This window comes from Mustelus asterias, chromosome 22 (assembly GCF_964213995.1).
Source record: "Mustelus asterias chromosome 22, sMusAst1.hap1.1, whole genome shotgun sequence".
Classification (NCBI taxonomy): Eukaryota; Metazoa; Chordata; class Chondrichthyes; order Carcharhiniformes; family Triakidae; genus Mustelus; species Mustelus asterias.
Genome location: NC_135822.1, coordinates 8,231,137 through 8,257,854, shown reverse-complemented (window position 1 = coordinate 8,257,854; position 26,718 = coordinate 8,231,137). Strand labels below are relative to the sequence as shown.

At 43.2% G+C, this 26,718-nt stretch overlaps 1 protein-coding gene across 6 annotated transcripts in view; it reads right to left on the bottom strand.

The window, feature by feature from the left end:
* Nucleotides 1-26,718, bottom strand: part of rerea (arginine-glutamic acid dipeptide (RE) repeats a) — a 554,684-nt gene that overhangs the window by 161,747 nt on the left and 366,219 nt on the right. For all 6 annotated transcript variants that reach the window (XM_078238699.1, XM_078238702.1, XM_078238703.1 and 3 more), the window contains one exon: nt 10,851-10,949. In XM_078238699.1, coding sequence (XP_078094825.1) covers nt 10,851-10,949 — 99 coding nt within the window. The remainder of the gene's footprint in view (nt 1-10,850; nt 10,950-26,718) is intronic.

Below are 26,718 nucleotides of genomic sequence, written 5' to 3'. Positions count from 1 at the left end.
ATACATGGATGATATTGGAATGGTGTAGGTTAGATGGGCTTTAGATTGGTTTCACTGGTTGGCACAACATCGAGGGCCGAAGGGCCTGTACTGCACTGTAATGTTCTATGTTCTAAGTACTGTTGATGTGTTATAGCTGGGGAATCATGTGCCTACTGCAGATAGCACACTATTAATGTTGATTAGTCTTTTGTTTATCACAGCAACAACCCACCATCGTGGCAATTATCTACTCATGACTTCCTCTCCCATATGTCCAGAACATATGTACTGTTGATATATTTCAATTAATTTTTTTTTACATAAAAATTTAACTTGAATTTAATTATATCAAGTTGTGAACAAAGCTGACTAGCTGAAAGGTATGTTCAATTATGAAAGGACTCACAATTTATATAGTGCCTTTTACAAATTCTGCGTTTTAAACATGTATTCCTTCACGGGATGTGAGTATCGCTGACTAGCCAGCATTAACGTCCATCTACAATTGCCCTCGAGGTGGTGGTGAGCCACCTTCTGAATCACTGCTGTCCATGTGGTGTAGGTACATCCACAGTACTGTTGGGAAGTAAGTTCCAGGGTTTTTGACCCAATAACAAATGAAGGAACAGCAATATGGTTTCAAGTCAGGATGGTGAGTGGCTTGGAGGGGAACTCTGCAGGTGGTGGTGTTCCCATAAATCTGCTGTCTTTGTCCTTCTCAGTGGTAGAGGTCATAGGTTTGGAAGGTGATGTCAAAGGAGCCTTGGTGAGATGCTGTAGCACATCTTGTGGATGGTACATACTCTTGCCACAGTGCATCAGTGTTGGAGTGGATGAATGTTAAAGATGGCGGTTGGGGTGTCAATCAAACAGGCTACTTTGTTCTGAATGGTGTCAAGCCTCTTGTTAGAGCTGCACTCATTCAGGCAAGTGGAGAGAATTCCGTCACACTCCTGACTTGTATTTTATAGATGGTGGATGGGCTTTGCGAAGTCAGGATGCCAAGTTATTCGTTGCAAAATTCCCTGCCTCTGACCTGCCCTCGTGGCCTCAGTACTTATATGGATAGTCCACTTCAGTTTCTGGTCAATGATAACCTCCAGGATGTTGATGGGTAGGGGATTCAGTAATGGTAATGCCATTGAATGTCAAGGGGATATGGTTAGATTCTCTCTTGTTGGAGATGGCCTGGCACTTGTAGCACAAATGTTGCTTTCCACTTATCAGCATTCAGTCTGAATGTTGTCCAGGTCTTACTGTGTATGGACACAAACTGTTTCAGTAATCAAGTCGCCGCAAATGGTGCTGAACATTGTGCATCCATCAACAAAAATCCCCACTTCTGACTTTACGATGAAGGGAACGTCATTGATGAAGCAGCTGATGATGATCAGGCTGAGAACACTATCCTGAGCAACTCCTGGGACTGAGATGATTAACCTTCAATAACCATAACCATCTTCCCCTTTGTGCTAGGTATGACTCCAAAGCGCATTACAGCCAATGAAGTGCCTTTGAATTGTAGTCGCTGTTCTAATGTTGGACATGCAGTTTGATGCTATACCAATTGTGCTGATGCCACACCAGATGCAAATACCCATGAACCAATTATAGAAAGTTTTCAACTTTTGCCGAACTAAAAGGTACCTTGAATTTGCACCATTGGACTAGAGGCCCATGTTTAGTATAAAATACCAGCATAGACCAGTTTGGCTGTAGGCCTCTTTCTATACTATATGTCAATATTAATGAGGAGCTTGAAGCACATCATTGTACCGAATGGGACAGAGCTTTGGAATGAGTGACTCAAGCTTCAGCATCATTCTTTAAGAATGAAGTTCCTTTCCATTATGACTAGCTAGGATGCAAGTGCATCATTGATTGGTTAATCCATTCAGTGAACAAAAATTACAAGAATTTTGAACAAATTATTGCAAAGCCAACCCTCCAGAAATGAGCTGGTTGTGTGAAGCATTTCTCTTCGGTGTTCACGCAAGGGGACATTAATATAGCTGAGAAATGAGCTGGTTGTGTGAAGCATTTCTCTTCGGTGTTCACGCAAGGGGACATTAATATAGCTGAGGAGGACACTGGGTTGCAAGGGAGTAGAATAGACAGTATTACAGTTGATAAGGAGGATGTGCAGGATATTCTGGAGGGTCTGAAAATAGATAAATCCCCTGGTCCGGATGGGATTTATCCAAGGATTCTCTGGGAGGCAAGAGAAGTGATTGCAGAGCCTCTGGCTCTGATCTTCAGGTCGTCGTTGGCCTCTGGTATAGTACCAGAAGATTGGAGGTTAGCGAATGTTGTCCCATTGTTTAAGAAGGGGAACAGAGACTTCCCCGGGAATTATAGACCGGTGAGTCTCACTTCTGTTGTCGGCAAGATGTTGGAAAAAATTATAAGGGATAGGATTTATAGTTATTTGGAGAGTAATGAATTGATAGGTGATAGTCAGCATGGTTTTGTGGCAGGTAGGTCGTGCCTTACTAACCTTATTGAGTTTTTTGAGAAAGTGACCAAGGAGGTGGATGGGGGCAAGGCAGTGGACGTGGTATATATGGATTTTAGTAAGGCGTTTGATAAGGTTCACCATGGTAGGCTTCTGCAGAAAATGCAGATGTATGGGATTGGGGGTGATCTAGGAAATTGGATCAGGAATTGGCTAGCGGATAGGAAACAGAGGGTGGTGGTTGATAGTAAATATTCATCATGGAGTGCGGTTACAAGTGGTGTACCTCAGGGATCTGTTTTGGGGCCACTGCTGTTTGTAATATTTATTAATGATCTGGATGAGGGTATAGTTGGGTGGATTAGCAAATTTGCTGATGACACCAAAGTCGGTGGTGTGGTAGACAGTGAGGAAGGGTGTCGTAGTTTGCAGGAAGACTTAGACAGGTTGCAAAGTTGGGCCGAGAGGTGGCGGATGGAGTTTAATGCGGAGAAGTGTGAGGTAATTCACTTTGGTAGGAATAACAGATGTGTTGAGTATAGGGCTAACGGGAGGACTTTGAATAGTGTGGAGGAGCAGAGGGATCTAGGTGTATGTGTGCATAGATCCCTGAAAGTTGGGAATCAAGTAGATAAGGTTGTTAAGAAGGCATATGGTGTCTTGGCGTTTATTGGTAGGGGGATTGAATTTAGGAGTCGTAGCGTTATGTTGCAACTGTACACAACTCTGGTGCGGCCGCACTTGGAGTACTGTGTGCAGTTCTGGTCCCCACATTACAGGAAGGATGTGGAGGCTTTGGAGAGGGTGCAGAGGAGGTTTACCAGGATGTTGCCTGGTATGGAGGGGAGATCCTATGAGGAGAGGCTGAGGGATTTGGGATTGTTTTCGCTGGAAAGGCGGCGGCTAAGAGGGGATCTTATTGAAACATATAAGATGATTAGAGGTTTAGATAGGGTGGATAGTGATAGCCTTTTTCCTCTGATGGAGAAATCCAGCACGAGGGGGCATGGCTTTAAATTGAGGGGGGGTAGTTATAGAACCGATGTCAGGGGTAGGTTCTTTACCCAGAGGGTGGTGAGGGATTGGAATGCCCTGCCAGCATCAGTAGTAAATGCGCCTAGTTTGGGGGCGTTTAAGAGATCCGTAGATAGGTTCATGGACGAAAAGAAATTGGTTTAGGTTGGAGGGTCACAGTTTTTTTTTTTAACTGGTCGGTGCAACATCGTGGGCCGAAGGGCCTGTTCTGCGCTGTAATGTTCTATGTTCTATGTTCTATATGTTCTAAAGGTGTGGCAAAATGTGCAAACTAAATAGCTAACAAAAAATGTATTTATACAGTTGACAAAAACACATGCTTCTTTCTTCCTCTACCTCATTTATCACCCAGGCTACTTGAGAGAAAACTTGTTCCTGACTATTCGATAGGTATGAATAGAAATTTCACTGCTCACATTATAGTTCATACGTACAAAAGAAAAAGTCCACTAATGTGAAGCAATGGCATATCACATTTCCAAAATTCACTTAGACCTGATTCAAGGCTTTACCAAAAGCTGTTTAGTCATTTGGTACATGAAACACTCGACCATTCTAGTGCTTATTCTCTGTATTGAGTATCGCACTCTGTGATTGACTTCACTGTGAGAGGTGGTAACGACCGTTCCAACTTCTTCAACCTGGTTACTGTGGTGGAGATAGTACAATTAATGTGGCTAGCCCTGGTCTAGGGAAAGTAGAACGGTCAACTAATGTTGTCAACCTGATCACAAAATATCACTCATAATTCACCCAAGCTTCAAATTTATGGTTTCCTATACTCTAAATAATTGCTTCAACTCACCGTTATTAGACAGCTGCCCTCTCAGCAGTTTCAACTTTCCAAAGGAAGTTTATTGTTTGAAAGGGGTAACATTAAAAAGACATCTTGAATAGATTTTTTAAATTGAGTTATGTAAGTTTTCATAAATAAATAATCCCCTTTATGTAGTGAAAAAAGATTACTCTTTTTCGGTTGAAAGCCCCATTTATAACAAGTAAAGGGAAATTACTTCACATATGTCCACTACTATGTCTCAAGGTCTCCTCATTTATATTGAACCATACTGAAGACCATCTTAAACTCCTTTGTATTCCATTCTGAAAAAAAAAAAATTGATATCAAAGTGTTGACAGCATATCAATACAGCTTCTGCCAGCTCAGAATATGCGATCTATTTCAAAGGGTTGAACCACCATAGAAATTGCAGACGGTGGCTCCACTGTGGCTACAGAATCAGTTACCCTTAAATTCAGCTTTCTACTCTAAACTTGAATCTATTCAATGGTCATCCAAGGCTAACCATATGGACCATTGAAGAAGGGAACGGGTTAATGAACTTTGTAATACTTAAAGATTTGTGCACCCCTGTAACCTTGTATGCCAGTTAACATGTTTGTGCAAGCTTGTAACCTTGTATGCTGGCTAAACAAACCACAGGTGTCGAGATGCGATAACGGCTAATCACTAAAGAGGAATAATATTGTGACAATAGAGGAACAGAACAGAGACAGTCGCTCGAGACAGCTACGATTACACGGACTACCCAAAGGACGAAACCGCTGCGGCAGCAATAACTACATCATGGAGGACGAACCATGACAGATATCTTGGAGAACTGCGGACGTGACTCGGGGCGGGAACTGGGATGTATAAAAATCTACTTTTATTTGTGTTCGGGGAGAAGTCTGGTGAACCGCTTTAGGAACCGGGCTTCTCCCAAAAGCTTTTGAAATAAAACCACGGTACTTTGACTCACTAACAGTCTCAGAGGTATTATTTTACCGGCAACACCATTATGTTTCATGATAAGGCCAAAACCATTAAAGGGAAAGATCTAATCTCAATTAGATTAGAACCAAACAATTTATTTCAACAGAACTCTTTAAAAAAAAAACACTGACATTTGCTATATGAGGGAGCCATTGGGTGCATGATACTAAGCCAGAGAGACTAGAAACATTGCAGCAATGCAAAATGTAAATAGCATGGAAGCAAAAATCTGAAGTAAAACAGAAATATTCAGCATCCATGGACAGTGCAGGAGGCCGAGGACAGAGCTGTATGAGTGGGAGTGGGGCAGAGAATCAATATACCAAGCAACAGAAGCTCAGGTCATGTTTGCAGATAGGATGAAAGTGTACCAACAAGCACTCATCCAAACTGCATTGGAACTTGAATGAAGGTGTACCAAAAAGCACTCATCCTAACTGTGTTAGAACTTCCCAATGTAAAATACATTTATTAGTGTCACAAGTAGACTTCCATTAACACAGCAATGAAGTTACTGTGAAAATCCCCTAGTCGCCACACTCCGGCATCTCTTCGGGTAACACTGAGGGAGAATTTAGCACTGACAATGCACCTAACCAGCACGTCTTTCTGACTGTGGAAGGAAACCGGAGCACTCAGAGGAAACTCACCCAGACACGGGGTGAGTTTCTGGCTTCTGGCAGATGCCGCACAGAGAAGCCAGGAACTGAACCCGGGTCCCTGGTGCTGTGAGGCAGCAGTACTATCGTGCCACATTGTATTGTGAGCAGTGAATACATTATACAAACTTAAAAGAAATACAAGTAAATTGCTGTTTCACCTTTTTATTTTACTTGTTCATGGGATGTGGGCGTCGCTGGCTGGACCAGCATTTACTGCCCATCCCTGAGGGCATTTAAGAGTCAACCACATTGCTGTGGCTCTGGAATCACATGTAGGCCAGACCAGGTAAGGATGGCAGATTTCCTTCCCTAAAGGGCATTAGTGAACCAGATGGGTTTTTCCGACAATCAACAATGGTTTCATGGTCGTCATTAGACTTTTAATTCCAGATTTTTATTGAATTCAAATTTCACCATCTGCCATGGTGGGATTCGAACCCGGGTGCCCAGGGCATTAGCAAGGTCTCTGGATTACTAGTCCAGCGACAATACCACTACGTCACCGTCCTCCTCCCTTCCCATCTGGAAGTAATGTTTGGGACACTGGACGGTGGGAAGGGAGGAGGCAACAAGACAAGTGTTGCATCTGCTGCAATTGCAAAGGAAGGCAGGAAGGGAGGAAAGAGGTTGTTGGAGGGTGATTGTTTAGTAGACCTAGGTGTCGTAGAAGGAACTGTCCCTTTGAAATGCTTAAAAGGGAGGGGAATGTGTGTTTGTTGAGGGCATCACGTTGGAGATGGTGGAACGAGTGGTCGATGATGCACTGAATGTTGGGATTGGTGGGGTGGAAGGGGAGGAGAAAGGGAGTCCAATTATGTTCTGGGCCGGAGGAGAGGGAGGAGGAGCAGAAGTGCAGGAAATGGAGCAGATGTGCTTCAGGGTCCCATCATGATGGAAGGGAATTCCTAGCTGAGTAAAAAAGATGTATTGGAAGCACTGGCATGATGACATCAAAAAGGTGAAATGAAGACTGTTACAACCAGGTGAGAAGGAGTGAACTGACTCTCATCTATTCAACTGCCTTGGCTGGTCACAACAAAGATTTAAGTTTCTTTTTCATAAGGAGATGCCTTTTCCAAACCAGAATCTATTTAACTATTCACTTTGGTAGGAATAACAGATGTGTTGAGTATAGGGCTAACGGGAGGACTTTGAATAGTGTGGAGGAGCAGAGGGATCTAGGTGTATGTGTGCATAGATCCCTGAAAGTTGGGAATCAAGTAGATAAGGTTGTTAAGAAGGCATATGGTGTCTTGGCGTTTATTGGTAGGGGGATTGAATTTAGGAGTCGTAGCGTTATGTTGCAACTGTACACAACTCTGGTGCGGCCGCACTTGGAGTACTGTGTGCAGTTCTGGTCCCCACATTACAGGAAGGATGTGGAGGCTTTGGAGAGGGTGCAGAGGAGGTTTACCAGGATGTTGCCTGGTATGGAGGGGAGATCCTATGAGGAGAGGCTGAGGGATTTGGGATTGTTTTCGCTGGAAAGGCGGCGGCTAAGAGGGGATCTTATTGAAACATATAAGATGATTAGAGGTTTAGATAGGGTGGATAGTGATAGCCTTTTTCCTCTGATGGAGAAATCCAGCACGAGGGGGCATGGCTTTAAATTGAGGGGGGGTAGTTATAGAACCGATGTCAGGGGTAGGTTCTTTACCCAGAGGGTGGTGAGGGATTGGAATGCCCTGCCAGCATCAGTAGTAAATGCGCCTAGTTTGGGGGCGTTTAAGAGATCCGTAGATAGGTTCATGGACGAAAAGAAATTGGTTTAGGTTGGAGGGTCACAGTTTTTTTTTTAACTGGTCGGTGCAACATCGTGGGCCGAAGGGCCTGTTCTGCGCTGTAATGTTCTATGTTCTATGTTCTATGTTCTATTCAAGCTGTGAGCAACAAGGAGCCAATCAAACAAGGATTTCTTGAGTCAAAGAGCGAGCAAATTTATTAACCAGAAAAATAATAAAAATGTGAAGTCAGGCATTCGGTCCTCATGCAGTCATCTGGGGCCCCGCCCACATATAGAAATAAGGGACTTGGAATCAAATAAAAAAGATAAAAGAATATACGGTTAACAGTTCTTTTATTGTCCTTGAGGTGTAGATTTTAAACACTGTTACTGATTTAGGTTAGCTGGTTTCTTGGATGTGGTCAGATGTCGATGATGTATTGTTATGAGATCTTGGTTCATTGGTCGGTTTCTGTTAGTATTGGCTCTTTCAATCAAGTAACACACTTATTCCGAGAGAGAGCGAGTGAGGGGTGGGAAGCACAGCCTTCAACATGTTTCCTCTGCTGAATCCTTTCTTGACACTAACTGCGTCATATGCAACCTCTCTCAAGAGGCTGGTTAGCATTCCCTTGAACTATTTCACCCATTGTGTATATCCAAGAGGCTTTGGAGTGTCTGTGGCAGCCATTAGTTCAATATCTAGAGCATTTTTAATGTCTCTTCCTTATACAGTTATGAGCTTTGGTGGGCATTTGGTTTCTAGGAAATGGTTCTCTCTTCACACACACACACACACACGTGTGATTTGTTTATGTTTCTCACCTTCACCTTGGAATATGACCTTGCATTTTTAAACAGTTTGCTCTGTCTCAATTCAAATTAAAAAATTTCCAGTCAGTTGAAAATTGAAAAATCATGTTTTCAAAACATAAAGGGGCAAGATGAATTGATTTCTTCTTATCTTGACTATTTTTTCTCCCCTTGTCCAATCTCTTCCCACCGATAAGTGCAATTGTCCCCACGTTCTCCACCACCTTACTAGTTTTAAGTTTGCCAGTCCTAATATCTTCTTTTCACCATGGACTTGAGAGCATAGGAAATAGGAGCAAGAGTAGGCCATTCAGGCTCTCCAACCTGCTTCACTATTCAACTAGATGAGGGCTAATCTTTTACCTGAATACTATCTTCCTGCACCATTCCCATATCGCTCGATTTCTTTAAAGCTAGATTGGATGTCCAATCATTCTCCATCTGAATTCCCACCAGGAACCCTGATTCATCTTGGAATTGGGGCCCAACTAGTCTGAATTCACCACAGCTCTTCGCTGCCTTGTTAAAGATGTGCGGGTAGGTGGATTGGCCATGCTAAATTGCCCCCTTAGTGTCGGGGGACTAGCTAGGGTAAATGCATGGGATTGTGGGGATAGGGCCTGGGTGGGATTGTGGGCGGTGCAGACTCGATGGGCCGAATGGCCTCCTCCTTCTGCACCGTAGGGATTCTATGATTCTAAACTGATTCTCAATTTGAACAACTTTTCTTTTGAGTCAGCTTACTTTTGCCAAACAAAAGGTTCTGCTGTGGGAACCTTTATGGGCCCTAGCTCTGTCTATGTTCTTCTACAATAGGTTGCGCCCCTCATACCTTTTTTCCGGCACACTGATCACAGTATTGGTGCCGCTTTCTGCTCTCATCCTAACGGGAACATTTCACCAACATTGCGTTCAATTTCCAGCTCACCTTCACCTGCTCCTCAACTTCTTTGGTTCCATTTGTGGGGCTAGGCTATTAGCAAAAATCTACCAGAAACCCACTGATTCCCACAGCTACCATTTGGGTGAAGCGGAGGAAAGCTGGCAGCACCTGTGGAATCAGCAACCCAGGAGGAAGAGAGAGTAAATGGGAAAGATTGTGTGTGGGGGCGGGGAACTGTTAAAACAAAATTCAGCAAAAGCTCTTATTCCTTCCGAAGCCTGCTGAGGCGTAATGTGCATGAGTGAGACAGTGGGAGGGACAATAAAAACCCAAGCATAGAGCAAAACGCCTGCTGCTGGTCTGAACAACAGGAAACATAAAGCTATGTCGAAGAGCCAGGCGAGATCATCATTCAAGGTGATTTGCCCTGCAGACATTCATGAAAACTGTATGAACAGTGTTTTATTTATCAAAACAGCTATCACCGCTGCTAGATCATCGCCCTTGGTAGCTTCATTTGAAAATTTAAAATGTGACACAATAGAAGTTTAAAATTCTGTCAAAAGCCATTCAAGAACAAAATACGGAACGACTGAACAATATTCAACAGCGACACTGCTTGTTACTCAAGTCCTCCTCTGAGATAGGAACAGCGCATTCTGCACCATCGCTGGCAAGATTTAGCCTACCAGGTGCAACTCTGCCTTGTAAACAGGATGCAGCTGTCCAGAAGATTTCAAGTAGCTGCAACATGATAAGGCCCGACGCACTCGCATATGTAAAACATTTTTGAAATTGTCACGTGTAGGCATTCAGCAGCATACATGAATCACATTATAATGGTATATGCTTAGAATTTCTCGTACGCATGGTGGTGGATAGATCGAGGAAAGGAAAGGCATCCAGGAGCTCCATGGAGAAATTAAATCAGGGAAAGTACTTCAACTTAAAACCATGATGGTAGGACAAGGGAGGGCACCAATTCAAATGACCTAATGGCAGATTTAGGACTGGAAATTAAAACTGTTTATATGGCTTAACAACTCTCTGGCTCAGCTGAGGCATCTTAGGAATTGCCAACCTATTATATAAAAGGAAATATTTATATTAATCAATTTTCTCTTTGTAAAAGCAGAATCTTTCCTCTAAAAATCCTTGCAAATTACAGAGACAAAGCCACTGGAATGATATGAGCTTCAATCTTATGAACGGGGCAATAGGAAACATGCATCGTTAAGTCTTAAATGAATGAAAAGCTTCATACCAACATAAAAAGTAGATAGTATTGATTTCTTAATTGTCTCACTCTTCACTTTTTCAAGATATTCAGTTACTAAAACTCATGAAGAACGTGTTTTTTTTTTGTATTTTGTTCTAGATCAATTTTTCAACAATGTTGTATTGCGCCTAGACAAGGATCTCATTCTTATAGTCTTAAAAATTGTTTTTTAAGCAACAGTTGCTTTTTAAAAGCATCAAAGTTTCCTTCGCTTATTTTACAAGCTAGAAAAGTTTTTGCTTACCATTTCATCTTCGGACCAACACTTTTCGATTAATTTGGGCACGGGCTTCTTTACAAGTCGTTGCAAGGCCTTTCCAGCGTCGTAACTGCTCTCGTGTAACTAAAGGGATGGAAGAAATGGAAACAGTACCATGAGACACTTAGAAACACACCGAAATAACAATTAAATGAAGCAAGCAATGGTTATGTCTCCAATACAAACTTGCTCCAATCAGAACGGCATGTAAATAATGCAAAATGAAATAATATTCTTCCAACACAGCAATATTTTTGTGCCAGTGGCCTGAATTAATAAAAACTAACAGAAATCCATATGTAATATCACAATAAGACATATCTCAGCTTTATTATCAACTGTAAATGCTTTTGCTCTCTAATTCTAAAACAGCAACACTTAACCCATCTGTTCATGAAAGATTATTTCCAAGATGGGACGGAAATGTTTTCCCAGTAAGGCTTGTAGAACGCTATATAATAGGAGGCCACTCGTGGGCAAAAATTTGGCAGATGGAGTATAACTTGGGAAAATGAGAACTTGTCCACTTTGACAGGAAGAGAAAAGCAGCATATTATTGAAATGGAAAGAGATTGCAGAACACTGAGGTGCAGTGGGATCTGGGTGTCCTGGTACATGAATCACAAAAAGTTAGCATGCAGGTACAGCAATCAACATCACAAAAACAGACAAACTGGTCATTACCAGTCCTGTTAGTGGGAATTTGCTATGTGCAAATTGGCTGCTGGATTTCCCACATCATATCAGTGCCTGTACTTCAACAGTATCTCAGTGGCTGTAAAGTGCTTTGAGACAGCTGGTGGTCATGAAAGGCACTGAAGACCTACAATTCTTTTTTTCCCTTTTTCTACATTTTTCTTTCGCAAATATTTGTTCACTTCCTTTACAAAACAATTACAGGTTTCATTCCTGTATCTGGAATGGCTTTTCATTTATTTCATTGAAAAACCCATCTCTCCCTTTCCACACATCTTTCAAACATGAACTGTAGATTATACATCTGAACACATAATTAGAACCCAAATAGATGCGTCTATATTCAAAACAAAGTAATGCCAAAAATGGCAATTTTTTCTGAAATTAACCTTTGTAACAATAAAAATTAAGAAACATCCACACAAATGACAATACTCCAGGTTTGAATACTGGTTGGGGTTACATCAGCTGATATCAGTCAGAACAGCAATAAAGGTGTAACAGTTGAATCACAGAATCCCTGCAGTGCATCACAGCCCATCGAGTCTGCACCGGCTCCCTGACAGAGCATCTCACTCAGACCGTATCCATGTAACCCCATGCATTTATCCCGCTAATCCCCCTAACCTACATGTCTTGGAACACTAAAGGGCAATTTTAGCATGGCCAATCAACCTGACCTGCATATCTTTGGACTGTGGGAGGAAATCAGAGCACCCGGAGGAAACCCATGCAGACACAGGGAGAACGTGCAGACGCCACACAGACAGTGACCCAAGGCCGGAATTGAACCCAGGGTCCCCGGCACTGTGAGGCAGCAGTGCTAACCACTGTGTTACTGAATAATGAAACAGTAAAATTAGCCGAAGGATGCTGTTTTTCTTCAAGCGAGGGGAGTTTGGGTATGGCTCTGTTCTAACAACTTGCCAATACCATCTAAGCTCATACCTGAAAAATGACATGGTGAGCTGGCAACCTGCTGACACCTTACCCAAGAATCACCACTCAAGTGAAAAAGTGATAAATGGGAAAGACAAAAAAGAATGACATTGATGCACTATCAATCAAGCAAAGACTAGTTTGTATGCAAGAACAAATAGGCTTTTATTAGCAAAAGACTTGGAGCACACCCATGCCGATGAACTGGTCCAGAGACTGAGGCAGGGGGTGGGGAGCAGTCACCTTTCTACCTGGACCAGGGGGGGGAGGGCCGGCAGGGGCATGCCAGGCATGCCACACACAGTGGTTTACCACAGACATTATAACTAAATCCAGTTTATTTAGGGAAGAGAAAAAAACGACAGTCAGCAAGCTCCATTGTTTCTCCGAAAACATAAGTTTCCATTGCTTTACTGGATGCAAAATTTTCACTCTGCAAAAATCACTGTGCCCAGATTACGCGGTCAGTGACGAAGCAACAGTGCTTGCTGCTGGCCTCGAAGAAAGCTGGCTACAAAGATCTCGCGATCTGTGTTGTGTTTCCCCCCCTCTACCGACAGCAGTTTAAATCTGGCACCATGTCAGGAGGATAAATTGCCCTGTAGCAGCAGGCAAGGAATCAATTACATTGAAGCATTCATACACAGCAACCCAGGAAGTTAAAACCTGAATCTCTCAACCTATCATTTCCAACTTCAGTTTGTGAATCAAATAATTTTGATTTGGTTAAAAGATATAATTTTTAAAATATTTTTTTTAAAATGTAGAATATTTCTTTAATCATAATGGAGATATCGGACATTCTATAAATGCAAAAATTTTCAGGACCAGTGAGTGTGTTTAGTAGTAAGTGTGAGGTTAAAAATCTAGCTACACGTCATTCTTCAAGGATGAATTTTTTCAAGGATCTCTACAAAAAAACAAGAAACACAGATGTTTTCATCAAATCATGACCGTAATAGAAATTGCAATATGTTGGAACCTCTATAGTGTACCCTCGAAAGAAGCATAGGCTCACTGACAGTAACTTTTGGATTTCCACATTACTCTGTTCATGTGTAGACTCCTGAACTTGCTGGCAGTTTCAGCAGCATGGTGGCACAGTGGTTAACACTGCTGCCTCAGCGCCAGGGACCCGGGTTCGATTCCCGACTTGGGTCACTGTCTGTGTGGAGTCTGCACGTTCTCCCCGTGTCTCCACCGGGGGCTTCAGTTTCCTCCCACAGTCCGAAAAACGTGCTGGTTCGGGTGCATTGGCCGTGCTAAATGCTCCCTCAGTGTTACCCGAACAGGCACCGGAGTGTGGCGACTAGGGGGTTTTCACAGTCATTTCATTGCAGTGTTAATGTGAGCCTACTTGTGACACTAATAAATAAACTTAGACTAGTCTTAGTGGAGTTAATGACGGCAAAAACCGACAGCAAAATCCAGGCCATTATTTTTTTTAAAAGTGGACTTTTAAAACCGTAATGTTCAAATTCAACATTCAACTAATACAAAACTAGCTTTTCAGGGCCAATGAAGGTGTTCAGCAGTAATCATGAAGTTAGTATGCAGTTCAAAATGCAAATACACTGTATGCAACAAAGGCTAACCGTTTCAACTATTTTTATAGCAAGGATAACAGCATTATATTGGAAGTTCTTGTCATTTCATAGATCGTTCATTAATTGCACTCTGTGGGGAGCCTCTGGAGAAATGTACAATCACTGACAGCAACTTTTGGACTGCCACATCATTCTGTGCATGCACAGACTCCCAGTACTGATCGTTTCATCATTGTTACCACTGAGAAATCCAGGCCTTGTAACATTGTTCCCAAGTTTAATTCTATACTGATCCAAAAATCACAATAGCATTGATGCAAACATCATAATAACAAAACGCAACAATGAAAATGAAATGATTTCTACAACAGCACCGGATCAGTTACATTTTGCTTTATATTAAGAATTCATGGTCCCCCAATGTTACATTGGATGGTTGTCAGTCCAATAAGTCCAAATTCTCTGCTGAACACGAACCATGAAAGGAATGCGAACACTCATCAATACTCATCGAGTGCTGGCCATTTAATTTTGTTGACAATAAGGCCTGATACAGTCGTGCAACAGATTGATACTGTATCTCAACAATGCAAGTCCATCGATCTGATCATGATGCCAACATGTGTAACTGTTTGGTCTAAAATGGCAGAGCGGGAATTGGGCAGTGGGCAGGGGATGTGTTGGCACCAGTTTTTTTCAGCAAGTTTTCAATGTTTACATAACAATATATCCATAACCGCTGCACAGAAGTCTATACGCAATTTTATTGAGGTTAAAGCTTCCACTCAGTTGAACAGACTTTTAATCGGTGATATTTTGGAGACACACACAGACACACACAAAGCCAGAGACACACAGAAAGAGGCAGAGACAAAGAAAAAGACAAAGAAACACACACAGATGGAGGGAGACAAAGAAAGAGAGCGTGACACACACAGAGACACACACACAGAGACACACACGCACGCACACACGTGCACACACAGACACAGACTCTGTGCCACGCGCGCGCACAGCCGCGCGCGCGCACACAGCCGCGCGCGCGCACACAGACGCGCGCGCGCACACAGACGCGCTCACACAGACACACACAGAGACACAGAGACACACACAGAGACACAGAGACACATACACGCACACAGAGACACACACACACGCACACAGACTCACATAAAAAAACACACGCACAGACACACACACGCACACAGACTCACGCACAGACACACACACGCAGAGACACACGCAGAGACGCACACACACAGAGACGCACACACACAGAGACGCACACACACAGAGACACACACACACAGAGACACACACACACAGAGACACACACACACAGAGACACACACACACAGAGACACACACACACAGAGACACACACACACAGAGACACACACACACAGAGACACACACACAGAGACACACACACAGAGACACACACACACAGAGACACACACACAGACACACACACAGAGACACACACACAGAGACACACACACAGAGACACACACACAGAGACACACACAGATACAGAGACGCACATACAGAGGGACACACACACACACAGAGACACACACACAGAGACACACATACAGAGACACACATACAGAGACACACATACAGAGACACACACAGAGACACAGGCACACACACACACATACAAAGACACACACACAAAGACACACACACACAAAGAGACACACACGGGACACACACATGAGACACACGCACACGAGACACACACGCACACGAGACACACACGCACACGAGACACACACGCACACGAGACACACACGCACACGAGACACACACGCACACGAGACACACACGCACACGAGACACACACGCACACGAGACACACACGCACACGAGACACACACGCACACGAGACACACACGCACACGAGACACACACGCACACGAGACACACACGCACACGAGACACACACGCACACGAGACACACACGCACACGAGACACACACGCACACGAGACACACGCACACGAGACACACACGCACACGAGACACACACGCACACGAGACACACACGCACACGAGACACACACGCACACGAGACACACACGCACACGAGACACACACGCACACGAGACACACACGCACACGAGACACACGCACACGAGACACACGCACACGAGTCACACGCACACGAGACACACACGCACACGAGACACACGCACACGAGACACACGCACACGAGACACACACGCACACGAGACACACACGCACATGAGACACACACGCACACGAGACACACACGCACACGAGACACACACGCACACGAGACACACACGCACACGAGACAGACATGGGGGGGGACACCCACACATACATGGGGACACACACCCACACACACAGGGGGACACACCCCCACACACACAGGGGGACACACCCCCACACACACAGGGGGACACACCCCCACACACACAGGGGGACACACACCCACACACACAGGGGGACACACACCCACACACACAGGGGGACACACACTCACACACACAGGGGGACACACACTCACACACACAGGGGGACACACACCCACACAGGGGGACACAGAGCGAGAGAGACACATACACAAACACAGAGAGAACGAGAGAGAGACACACATGCACAGAGACACACACACAGACAGACACACACACAGACAGACAGACACACACACAGACACACACACAGACAGACACACACACACAGACAGACACACACACACAGACAGACACACACACACAGACAGACACACACACACACAGACAGACACACACACACAGACAGACACACACACACACACACAGACAGACACACAGACAGACACACAGACAGACACACAGACAGACACACAGACAGACACACAGACAGACACACAGAGAGCAAGGGGGACACAGAGAGGGAGGGAGAGAGAGACAGGCAGAGGCAGGCAGAGGCACAGAGGGAGAGGGAGACAGAGAGAGAGACACACACACACACAGACACACACACCCTCCCCCCTCCTCAAATACACACACACACATACACAGCGAGAGAGAAAGAGACACACACACGGAGAGCGAAGCACACAGAGATAGACACATACACACACACGGACAGCCACACATACATACAGACACACACAAACACACACACACACACAGACAAAAAGAGAGATTAAATTGTTTCTTTTTCCATTCAATTGAAAATCTTTAGTTGAAAGCGTAAATAACAAGGGTTGGCAGGACTGTCAGAGCAACACAATTTCATTGTAAGGTCTCATTGCGTCTGCACAAACTGCTCATATGATCTGCCATTTCCTGTCAGCACAAAACGAAGAATAAATTTTCCTTTTGGCATGGCTCAGCTGTCAAGCACCTTCGTGCTATAATGAACTCATGAATTACATCTTGCTGCTCTGACAGTCCCCATCCAACACATCAAAATATTGTTCTTCAATTGTAATTTATAACTTCATTTGCATGCCTCCTTTTCCATTGTGACCTTCCTCGAGTGGCACTGCATGGCTGCAGTCATAACAAAACCACCGATGCATCATTTGTGATTACAGCCATTACACTTCCAGCTTCATAGATCATCCTACAGTTACATTTTTCACCAGCATGGCACAAAACAGAACTTGGGTCAGCAATTTTTCCAACAGCTTTGTGAAGACTATTAATACAATTCTATTACCTTTTATTGTGCCCACATTATCAGAAATTTAATGATACACTCACTGCAGCATCAATATGAGCAATACAGCAATATTACTGTTTTCCATTAATGCTCACACTGCATTGTACCCAAAGCTTTCATGCCATATTCTAGTCGATCAAAATAGATGCTCATCTTCCATCTCAAGTTAGTGAGGATAGATAAGGGATAACTTAAGAATGTTGATGCTCAAAATATAGTAGGGAGCCCCTGTACCCAATAAATTACTGTACATGTTGTGAGTCATTGCAATTTGGAGAGGAGGGAAGAATATTGAATAAATTCTACATAAATAATAGGCCACTGTTAGGATACCAAAGTATAAGGGCAGCACGGTGGCACAGTGGTTAGCACTGCTGCCTCACAGCGCCAGGGACCCGGGTTCGATTCCCCGCTTGGGTCCCTGTCTGTGTGGAGTTTGCACGCTCTCCCTGTGTCTGCGTGGGTTTCCTCCGGGTGCTCCAGTTTCCTCCCACAGTCCGAAAGACGTGCTGATTCGGTGCATTGACCCGAACAGGTGCCAGAGTGTGGCGACTGGAGGAATTTCACAGTAACTTCATTACAGTGTTAATGTAAGCCTTACTTGTGACTAATAAACAAACTTTTACTTTTTTAAAGTATGAAAGATGTGCTGATTAGGTGCGGTGGCCATGCTAAATTCTTCCTCTGTACCCGAACAGGCGCTGGGGTGTGATGACATGGGGATTTTCACAATAACTTCATTGCTGTGTTAATATAAGCTTACTGGTGACATTAATAAATAAACTTTGAACTTTAGAAACCCTAGAGTTTGTTATGAAGCCCAGCTAGACCCCAACAGTTTCTCTATTTTGGCATTAGGGTGAGGATAAGATGTTTCACTCCAGGTGTGATTCTATTGACACAGTAGGAAGCTTTTATAAAAACAAACTTTATTTAACAATACAGTTCAACTATAACAAATAAATTAGCTTAGCATTTAACAATTCAAATACTTAAATGACAAGATACAATTCTTAATTGCTAACCTATCTCTATTCGTTGCAATTCATGCAATATTCCTCTCGAGGCATAAAATCCCTGTTCAAAATCAGTTAGCAAACATCACAAACTTACATGCTTGTACGTGTTATCAGTCCTCGAACTTTTTGAGAGGTGTCTCTCTCTGTTAAACAGAGACACCTCTCTTCTGACACTCACAAATAGCAACCTCGGGCGCGCGCGACAGAGAGCCAGCGCGCGCGACAGAGGGGGCGAGAGTGCGAGAGCAAAAGAGAGGGGGCAAGAGAGAAAAGACACCTCTTGCTTCTTTCAGGACCAAGCAGAAACTGACTGTTTAAAAATAAATAAAAGAGAACAGTGTGTTTTCCCTGCAAGCTTCACATGACCCATTCACATGACTGCCTCTCTCAATCAACAGATGCAACACTTGCCTTGTTGCCTCATACCTTCACACCATCCAGTGTCCTAAACATTACTTCCAGGTGGGAAGGGAATAGCTAATAAGGGGAGGCGGTGACCTAGTGGTATTGCCGCTGGACTAATAATCTAGAGACCCGAGTAATGCTCTGGGCACTGGGTTCAAATCCCACCATGGCAGATGGAGAAATTTGAATTCAGTAAAAATCTGGAATTAAAAGCCCCAATGAAACCATCTTCCATTGTTGTAAAAAAAATCTGCTTCACTAATGCCCTGTAGGGAAGGAGATCTGTTGTCCTTAACTGGTCTGGCTTACATGTGACTCCAGACCCACAGCAATGTGATTGACTCTTAAATGCCCTCAAGGATGGGCAATAAATGCTGGCCCAGCCAGCGACACCCACAACCCATGCACAAATAATAAGAAAAACAGCCTTCATAGTATTTGATCGAGACTTTCAGGTGCTGCATCTCAGACTGGACAAACATCAGCTTTTCCTTCTGAACCTGTGCCAACTTGAGTGGATTAAGTCAATATAAAATATTGCTCAATTGGAACAGCATTTTCTACATCCACCTCATGCACAACTATTTTAGTACTTCCCAGTTTATTCCCACAAACATCGCCATGTGATTGTAATAACTCTTTTCGGTCATTTTGATTTTTCTCCGGAAGGTAACTCAATAATTTACCCCAATTTCTGATTACTTCCTCATCATCCAAACTAATTTGCCAAATGTCAAATTCAGAATCATCTGGGTTGGTTTCTTCACTCTGAGTTCTAACGACTAACACATTCCGACTCTGCTTTCCTTCCCTATCAAAATACCATTTTAGCATGTTAACATGGCACACACTCTGAGTCTTCCTTCAATCTGGTGTTCTTATCAAATAATTCACCCCACTCAAATTTCTTTCGATTTGCTATTCTTCTGCATTCTCAACAGGTGAGCTGTCTGGAGCAGACAAAGCGGCACCATTTAAGAGTTGAATCTTAACATTTCCTTCACAACAAACATGACACAAAATACATTTCTTAAAGGCACAGTATCGTCACAGTATTAACTAAAAAACAACAAAGTGAGACAAGTTCTATTGTGTATTCATTATGGTGTATAAGAATGCCCCTCTCAACTATGTCTAAATTATAACTTAACATTACAGTAACAATGCTCTCTTGTTTACTTCCCCATTATTCCCAAGAAATCAAGAGTTCTGCTGGAGTATGGTTTATTATATTTTAGTATTGGTAACTTTAACCCAGTTTATCTCAGAACTTTCATGTTAACTCTCTGGCTGGGAGTTCTTTTATGATTGGCCTGTTAGAAAAACACAGTTTCACTGTACATCGGGGCTTCAATCTGTTGCAATCCACTAAAGTTGACAAAATTGACTTGACTGGGACAAACAAAGCAGCAGACTTGCTCTTCTAATTGGGAGTTGTGCCTTTTGAGTACCAATATAAAAATGTCTTCAGAGACAGAGCAGATTTTCAAATTTGCTGCAGCAGCTAATCTGACAAAATAAATTTCCCTTTCGGTCTATATTCAGTCAAGCATTTGGCATTATAACGGTTGCAATGTCTTTCTCCTGAACATTATTGCATGTTTTACCACAAACTATACGCACAGCTACCCTTGGGATATCTTGCTTCGTGCTATAGCTAGCCAGACAAAGCCCAAGGAAGACAAAAAAAATACATAGGACAAAAAAAAAATCACAAGGAAAGAAATACTTTTTCTGCAGCCAAGGACAACAAATTCTGGACTCATGTGCAAAGCAACCATTACAGATACAAGCCTTGGAAACAAAGCTCTGTGCTACAATATGAAGACCTGAGTGGGTGTTTAGATATAAACATGAAAAGAGACAAGTGCCTCCTCTAATCCTGGCTCTGGTTGGCAAGCTGCTTTATCATCCACTCATGTTCCTACTAAATGGCATTCATTCGCTCTTCTCTCCAATTTGTTCTTTACTTTAGCCCCAGAGTAATTTTGTAGCTCTGTCAATATTCTCAGTTGCTTGCAGTTGTTACATTTGAGAGGTTTGTAAGATTGTGTTTTAGGACTGTAACTTTTGGTTTATATTTAGATTTGGGGCGACTGAATAGGATCATGTACCTGTTCTGGAGTCTGACTGGGTGGTTTGATTGTTCAAAGGAGGGCTCAAATTATTTTACTAAGAAAGTGGTACAAGATATTTACGCTATGACCACAGTCTCGGCATATACCATCAGTATACCCTGGAATCTCTCAAGTACCAGAAAAGCGTTGTCGGTATTGAGTTGTAAACAGTGGTTTTGAACATTATCCATATACTTTTAAGATGAGAAGGGAGTTGGGATAAATGATAACAAACTAACATTTCTACTTAGATACCGAGTGTTTTATGTTGCCATGGGGAAGGTAATGAGAGGAAACCATTTCAAGATCAGGTTACAGGCTTCCCTATAATGTCATAAAATATAACAGAAAAAATGATTTTCAGTTTTGTCTGCAGTCATCAGCGAGGTAGACAGGAAAGGACAGAAGCAGTCAGGCATGCACCTGAGGCAGAGAAAATTATGACTCCATTGTTCACAATGCAGAATGCAGGTGAGAGCACGTGGTTGGACTGAAGATTGAGTTCATGAGGATTAAAGAAAGCTGGAAGACTTGCCCAGCTTGGAGCTAGACGAAGGGATTGACAGGGTAACACTCACAGAGAAAGACAGTTCTACAATTGGAAGCTGCACAGCCAGTAAAGTTAAAAAGCAAGCCATTGGGAGTTGAGAGCAATTTTAGACTGGTTCTTCGAAGATTATGGGGCAGTGTAACCATTAACCATAGCAAGAAACTGTCAGTTGTGTTAAGGGTTAAATAGGAATTTTCTTTTCTGTGGTTTAAAGTATAAATTGCCGAGAAAAAGAAATGATATTTAGTCAGGTATTGTTTTTAATTATTTGTTGCAGGAAGAGTTTTAAAATGTGAATTCTTTACTTGTCATTCCTTCAGCCATTAACTGAAGTTCTAATTTCTCTTCAAAAGTGATCGGTGTTCATGGGGATCATAACAATGCACTGAAAAACTTGAAATAAGATTTAAAAATGCTGAAGGTTATCGTGAACTAATTCATAGTTTAAAACCACTAAACATCCTGTTTTCACACAGCTTCCAGACAAAGCCACTAAATGCGTTAATTCATACATTTTTTCTACAAAATTATGAGCGGCATAGACAGGGTGGATATTCAGAGGCATTTTTCAAGGGTGGAAGTGTCAATTACAAGGGGGCACAGGTTCAAGGTAAGGGAGATATGCCTTGGAAGCTTTTCATGTCGAGAGCGGTAGGTGCCTAGAACAAGCTGCCAGAAGTGGTGGTGGAAGTAGCCACATTAGCAACATTTAAGAGGCATCTGCATGAGCACATGAAAAGGGAGGGAATGGAGGGATACGGACCTAGAAAGGGCAGAAGGTTTTTTCATAAAATCCTACAGTGCAGAAGGAGGCCATTTGGCCCATCGAATCTGCACCAACCACAATCCCACCCAGGCCCTATCCCCATAACCCCATGCATCTACCCAACTAACCCCCCTGACACTAAGGGACAATTTAGCATGGCCAATCTACCTAACCCACACATCTCTGGACTTTTAGTTCAGTTACAGCATCATGATCGGCCCAGGCTTGGAGGGCCAAAGGGACTGTTCCTGTGCTGAACGTTTCTTTGTTCTTTGTACAAATACTAACATTTGAAAGTTAATGTTAATTTTATTTTATTTCTTTCCATTTATGGGATGTTGGCATTGCTAGCAAGTATGGCATGCTGCTCCTGCCCGTTTGACCTTGAACAGGTGAGGAAAGCAGATTTTTCTCCCAAAAAGACATTACGTATACAGGCAGGTTTTTAAAACAATTGATAATTGTCATGGTTACCATTACTGATTTTTTCTTAATTCATTCGTGGGACATGGGCGTCGCTGGCTGGCCAGCATTTATTGCCATTTCTGGCTGCCCCTGGAGGGCAGTTGAGAGTCAACCACATTGCCAGACCCAGTAAGGACAGCAGATTTCCTTCCCTAAAGGACATTAGTGAACCAGAGGTTTTTTTCCCCGGCATTTGACAATGGTTTCATGGTCATCAGCAGATTTTCAATTCCAGATATTTTTATTGAATTCAAATTCCACCATCTGCGTGTGGAGGATTCGAACCTGGGTCCCCAGAACATTTAGCTGAGTTTCTGGATTAATAGTCTCGCGCTAGTACCACGAGGCCATCGCCTCCCTTTTATATTCCAGATTTATTAGTTGAATTTAAACTCCACCAACTGCTGTGGTGGGATCTGAACCATTTCCCCAGAGGATTAGTCTGGGTCTCTAGATAACGAGCCCAGCGACATTACATATGAAGGGAGATGGTGGCATAGAGGTAATGGCACTGAAGTTCAGATGCTTTATCATTCAAAAGCAGTAAGAGTAATTTTGTATGTTCTCCTGACTGTTGTTAGTAAACATATTACCCAATGTAAGACTTTGCCTACCAATCAGGTGTCTCTCAGTTCTTAATCTCCGAGCTCTGCTTAGTTAGCAGCAGACAGCTTGCTACATATGGCCACTATGTGCATGGAAAAGGAAGGTTGAAGTGGAAGACAGAGTGAAGAGTGAGTGAGAGACTAATAATCAGACTTGGTTCCACCTCAAATTGCAATCCATTGAGTTCTGCTGCAAAGTGTATATATCCAGTATATGGAGGTTGATGTTGTTCATCAATGTGACACCTTTCGCAATCATCTAGTCTTTTGACATTTAAGTTATGGTTGCCATTCCTCCATTTGCTTGTGTAGAATCCCTCTCCCAAAGTAACTGCTTGGTAAAACCATAGGCTGTGGCGATCACACCTTATAATTGAATTGGACCTGTCGAGGGCAATTGTCAGAAAAGACTTCTTCGTATAAAGAACATAAGAACTAGGAGCAAGAGTAGGCCCCTCCAACCTGCTCCGCTATTAAAAGAACAAAGAAAATTACAGCACAGGAAAAAACCCTTCGGTCCTCCAAGCCTGCACCGACCATGCTGCCCGACTGAACTAAAATCCCCTACCCTACCGGGTACAGTATCCTTCTATTCCCATCCTATTCACGTATTTGTCCAGACGCCCCTTAAAACTCACTATCGTATCTGCTTCCACTACCTTCCCCGGCAGCGAGTTCCAGGCACCCACCACCCTCTGCGTAAAAAACTTGCCTCATACATCTAATAAGATCATTCAATAAGATCATGGATGTTCTTTTCGCGGACTCAGCTCCACTTACCCGCCCACTCACCATAACCCTTAATTTCTAAAGGGTATTAGAAATCTGCAACACTCTCCCCCAAAAAGTTGGAAGGATAGGTCAGTTGAAAATTTCAACCCCAAAATTGAGAGTTTCTTTTTTAAAAGCAAGGTTATCGAGGGTTCTGGAGCTATCATGGATAGATTGAATAGCAGAAAAGGCTGAATGGTATACTCTGCCCCTATGACCTGTAGAAGTGGAAAACCACATATTCATTATCTAGACTCGTTTCAAGAATGAGATGACTGCTGGCACCCGTGGAACCATCAACCACACATTTATTTTCCAAGTGTGCAAAAACATGTGTTTTTTTTTACCCTCACATTGTTGTACGATATAGCAGTTTATAAATGACCTTTCCTGTACTACTAGATACTACTTAATCAAAAACAACCACATTCTGCAACGCGCCAAGTAAATTAAATGTGGAGCACAAAACTTTTGAGTTCTGGCTTCAGAAGAACCCTCTAAAATCCTCAACAGTTGAGAATTCTATCAAAGAAGTGGTCTGTTTTCAATCTGGATTTAATTTATATAATGTTAATGCAACATGTGCAAACTATAGAAACCAACTGAAGAATTTCTATTGGCACCAACATAGCATTTTAGACCGTAATGAAATCAAGCTTTGCCTTCGCTCCCCATTCTCGTTTGCCTCATCATATGTACCAACCATGGTCTAGAGCAGGGGTCTCCAAACTACGGCCCGCGGGCCGGGGCGGGCTGCTTCCGGATCGGAGTTTGGAGACCGCTGGTCTAGAGGATGGGGGTAAAGAAATCTGCAGCCAGTCTTCAACAAGTTCCATCCCGAAACACTCTACTGGCAACAGTACAAGAACATCTGGGTCTATTCTTTATCTTCCTCCTCCTCCACCCCACTCTATCCCGAAACACCTGGGCTTTGCTTGGGGACATCTCTGCACAGTTGCAATTGGCACCATTGTGTTGGGCTTGGAAGGGGCTTAATTATACATTTAACTTAACTCTGGATGTTGCTGATTTCCAAAAATGTGGAATAAATCTGTAGGCAATCAGTAATGTGAGAGATAAAGTGAGAGATCATCAGGACTATCAGTAGACATTGCATCAGAACCAAGCTAGAAAATGCTGGAACATCTCAACAGGTCGGACAGCATCTGTGGAGAGAGAGAACAGAGCCAACATTTCGAGTCTGGATGACCCTTCTTCAGAACTGGCGAAGGGTCATCCAGACTTGAAACGTTGGCTCTATTCTCTCTCCACAGATGCTGTCAGATCTGCCAAGATTTTCCAGCATTTTCTGTTTCAGATTCCAGCATCCGCAGTATTTTACTTTTATTGCACCAGAACCACTTGGTTCTGGAATCTATTGCAACTTTGAATTAGTTTGGATGCAAATAAAGGATGAATGCCAGGGACAGGTGGCAGTCACTCTCCAGAACACCAAAACATCATTGCGCTGAGTGTGGCACCAAGGAACCTGAGCAAAAGGGAAGTCAATAGGGGGTCAAACAGAATACCCTCCAGTGACCTGAGTTATAACTGATGCCGTAGAAGACGGTTATTGGTTGTTTGAGTGCATTATTGCGCTCAGGAAAATGTTCATAGTCCAACCATCTTCAGCTCATCAATTAAGTTTCATTTGTCATTTGGTTAAGAGTGGTGCTTGCAATTTCATAGTGCTAAGATCCTTTCCCAACTCTTTCAATAATGGAGTGGCTCATAGATTATCATAGAATCCCTACAGTACAGAAGGCGGCCATTCGGCCCATCGAGTCTGCACCAATCACAATCTCACCCAGGCCCTATCCCCATAACTCCATGCATTTACCATAGCTGGTTCCCTGACACTAAGGGGCAATTTAGCATGGCCAATCAACCTAATCCGCACATCTTTGGACTGTGGAAGGAAACCGGAGCACCCGGAGGAAACCCACTGAGACACGGGGAGAACGTGCAGACTCCACACAGACAGTGACCCAAGCCGGGAATTGAACCCGGATCCCAGGTGCTGTGAAGCAACAGTGCTAACCACTGTGCTACCCCAGCTCATGCTGGCCAATGTCAGGAACTCTGAGGTTAGCAGGTGGTAAGCTTTTTTCACACCATCTAACTGCCAGGTACTGATCACTTTCAACAAGAGAAAGCTCAGCTAGCACACCTAACCTTCAACAACAGAACCATTATTGTGTAGACCACCTTAGGTTAACAGTAAACAGAAGTTTAACTGGGACAGCCATATCATATTATAGCTGAAGAGCAGAATAGATGCTTGCAGTAA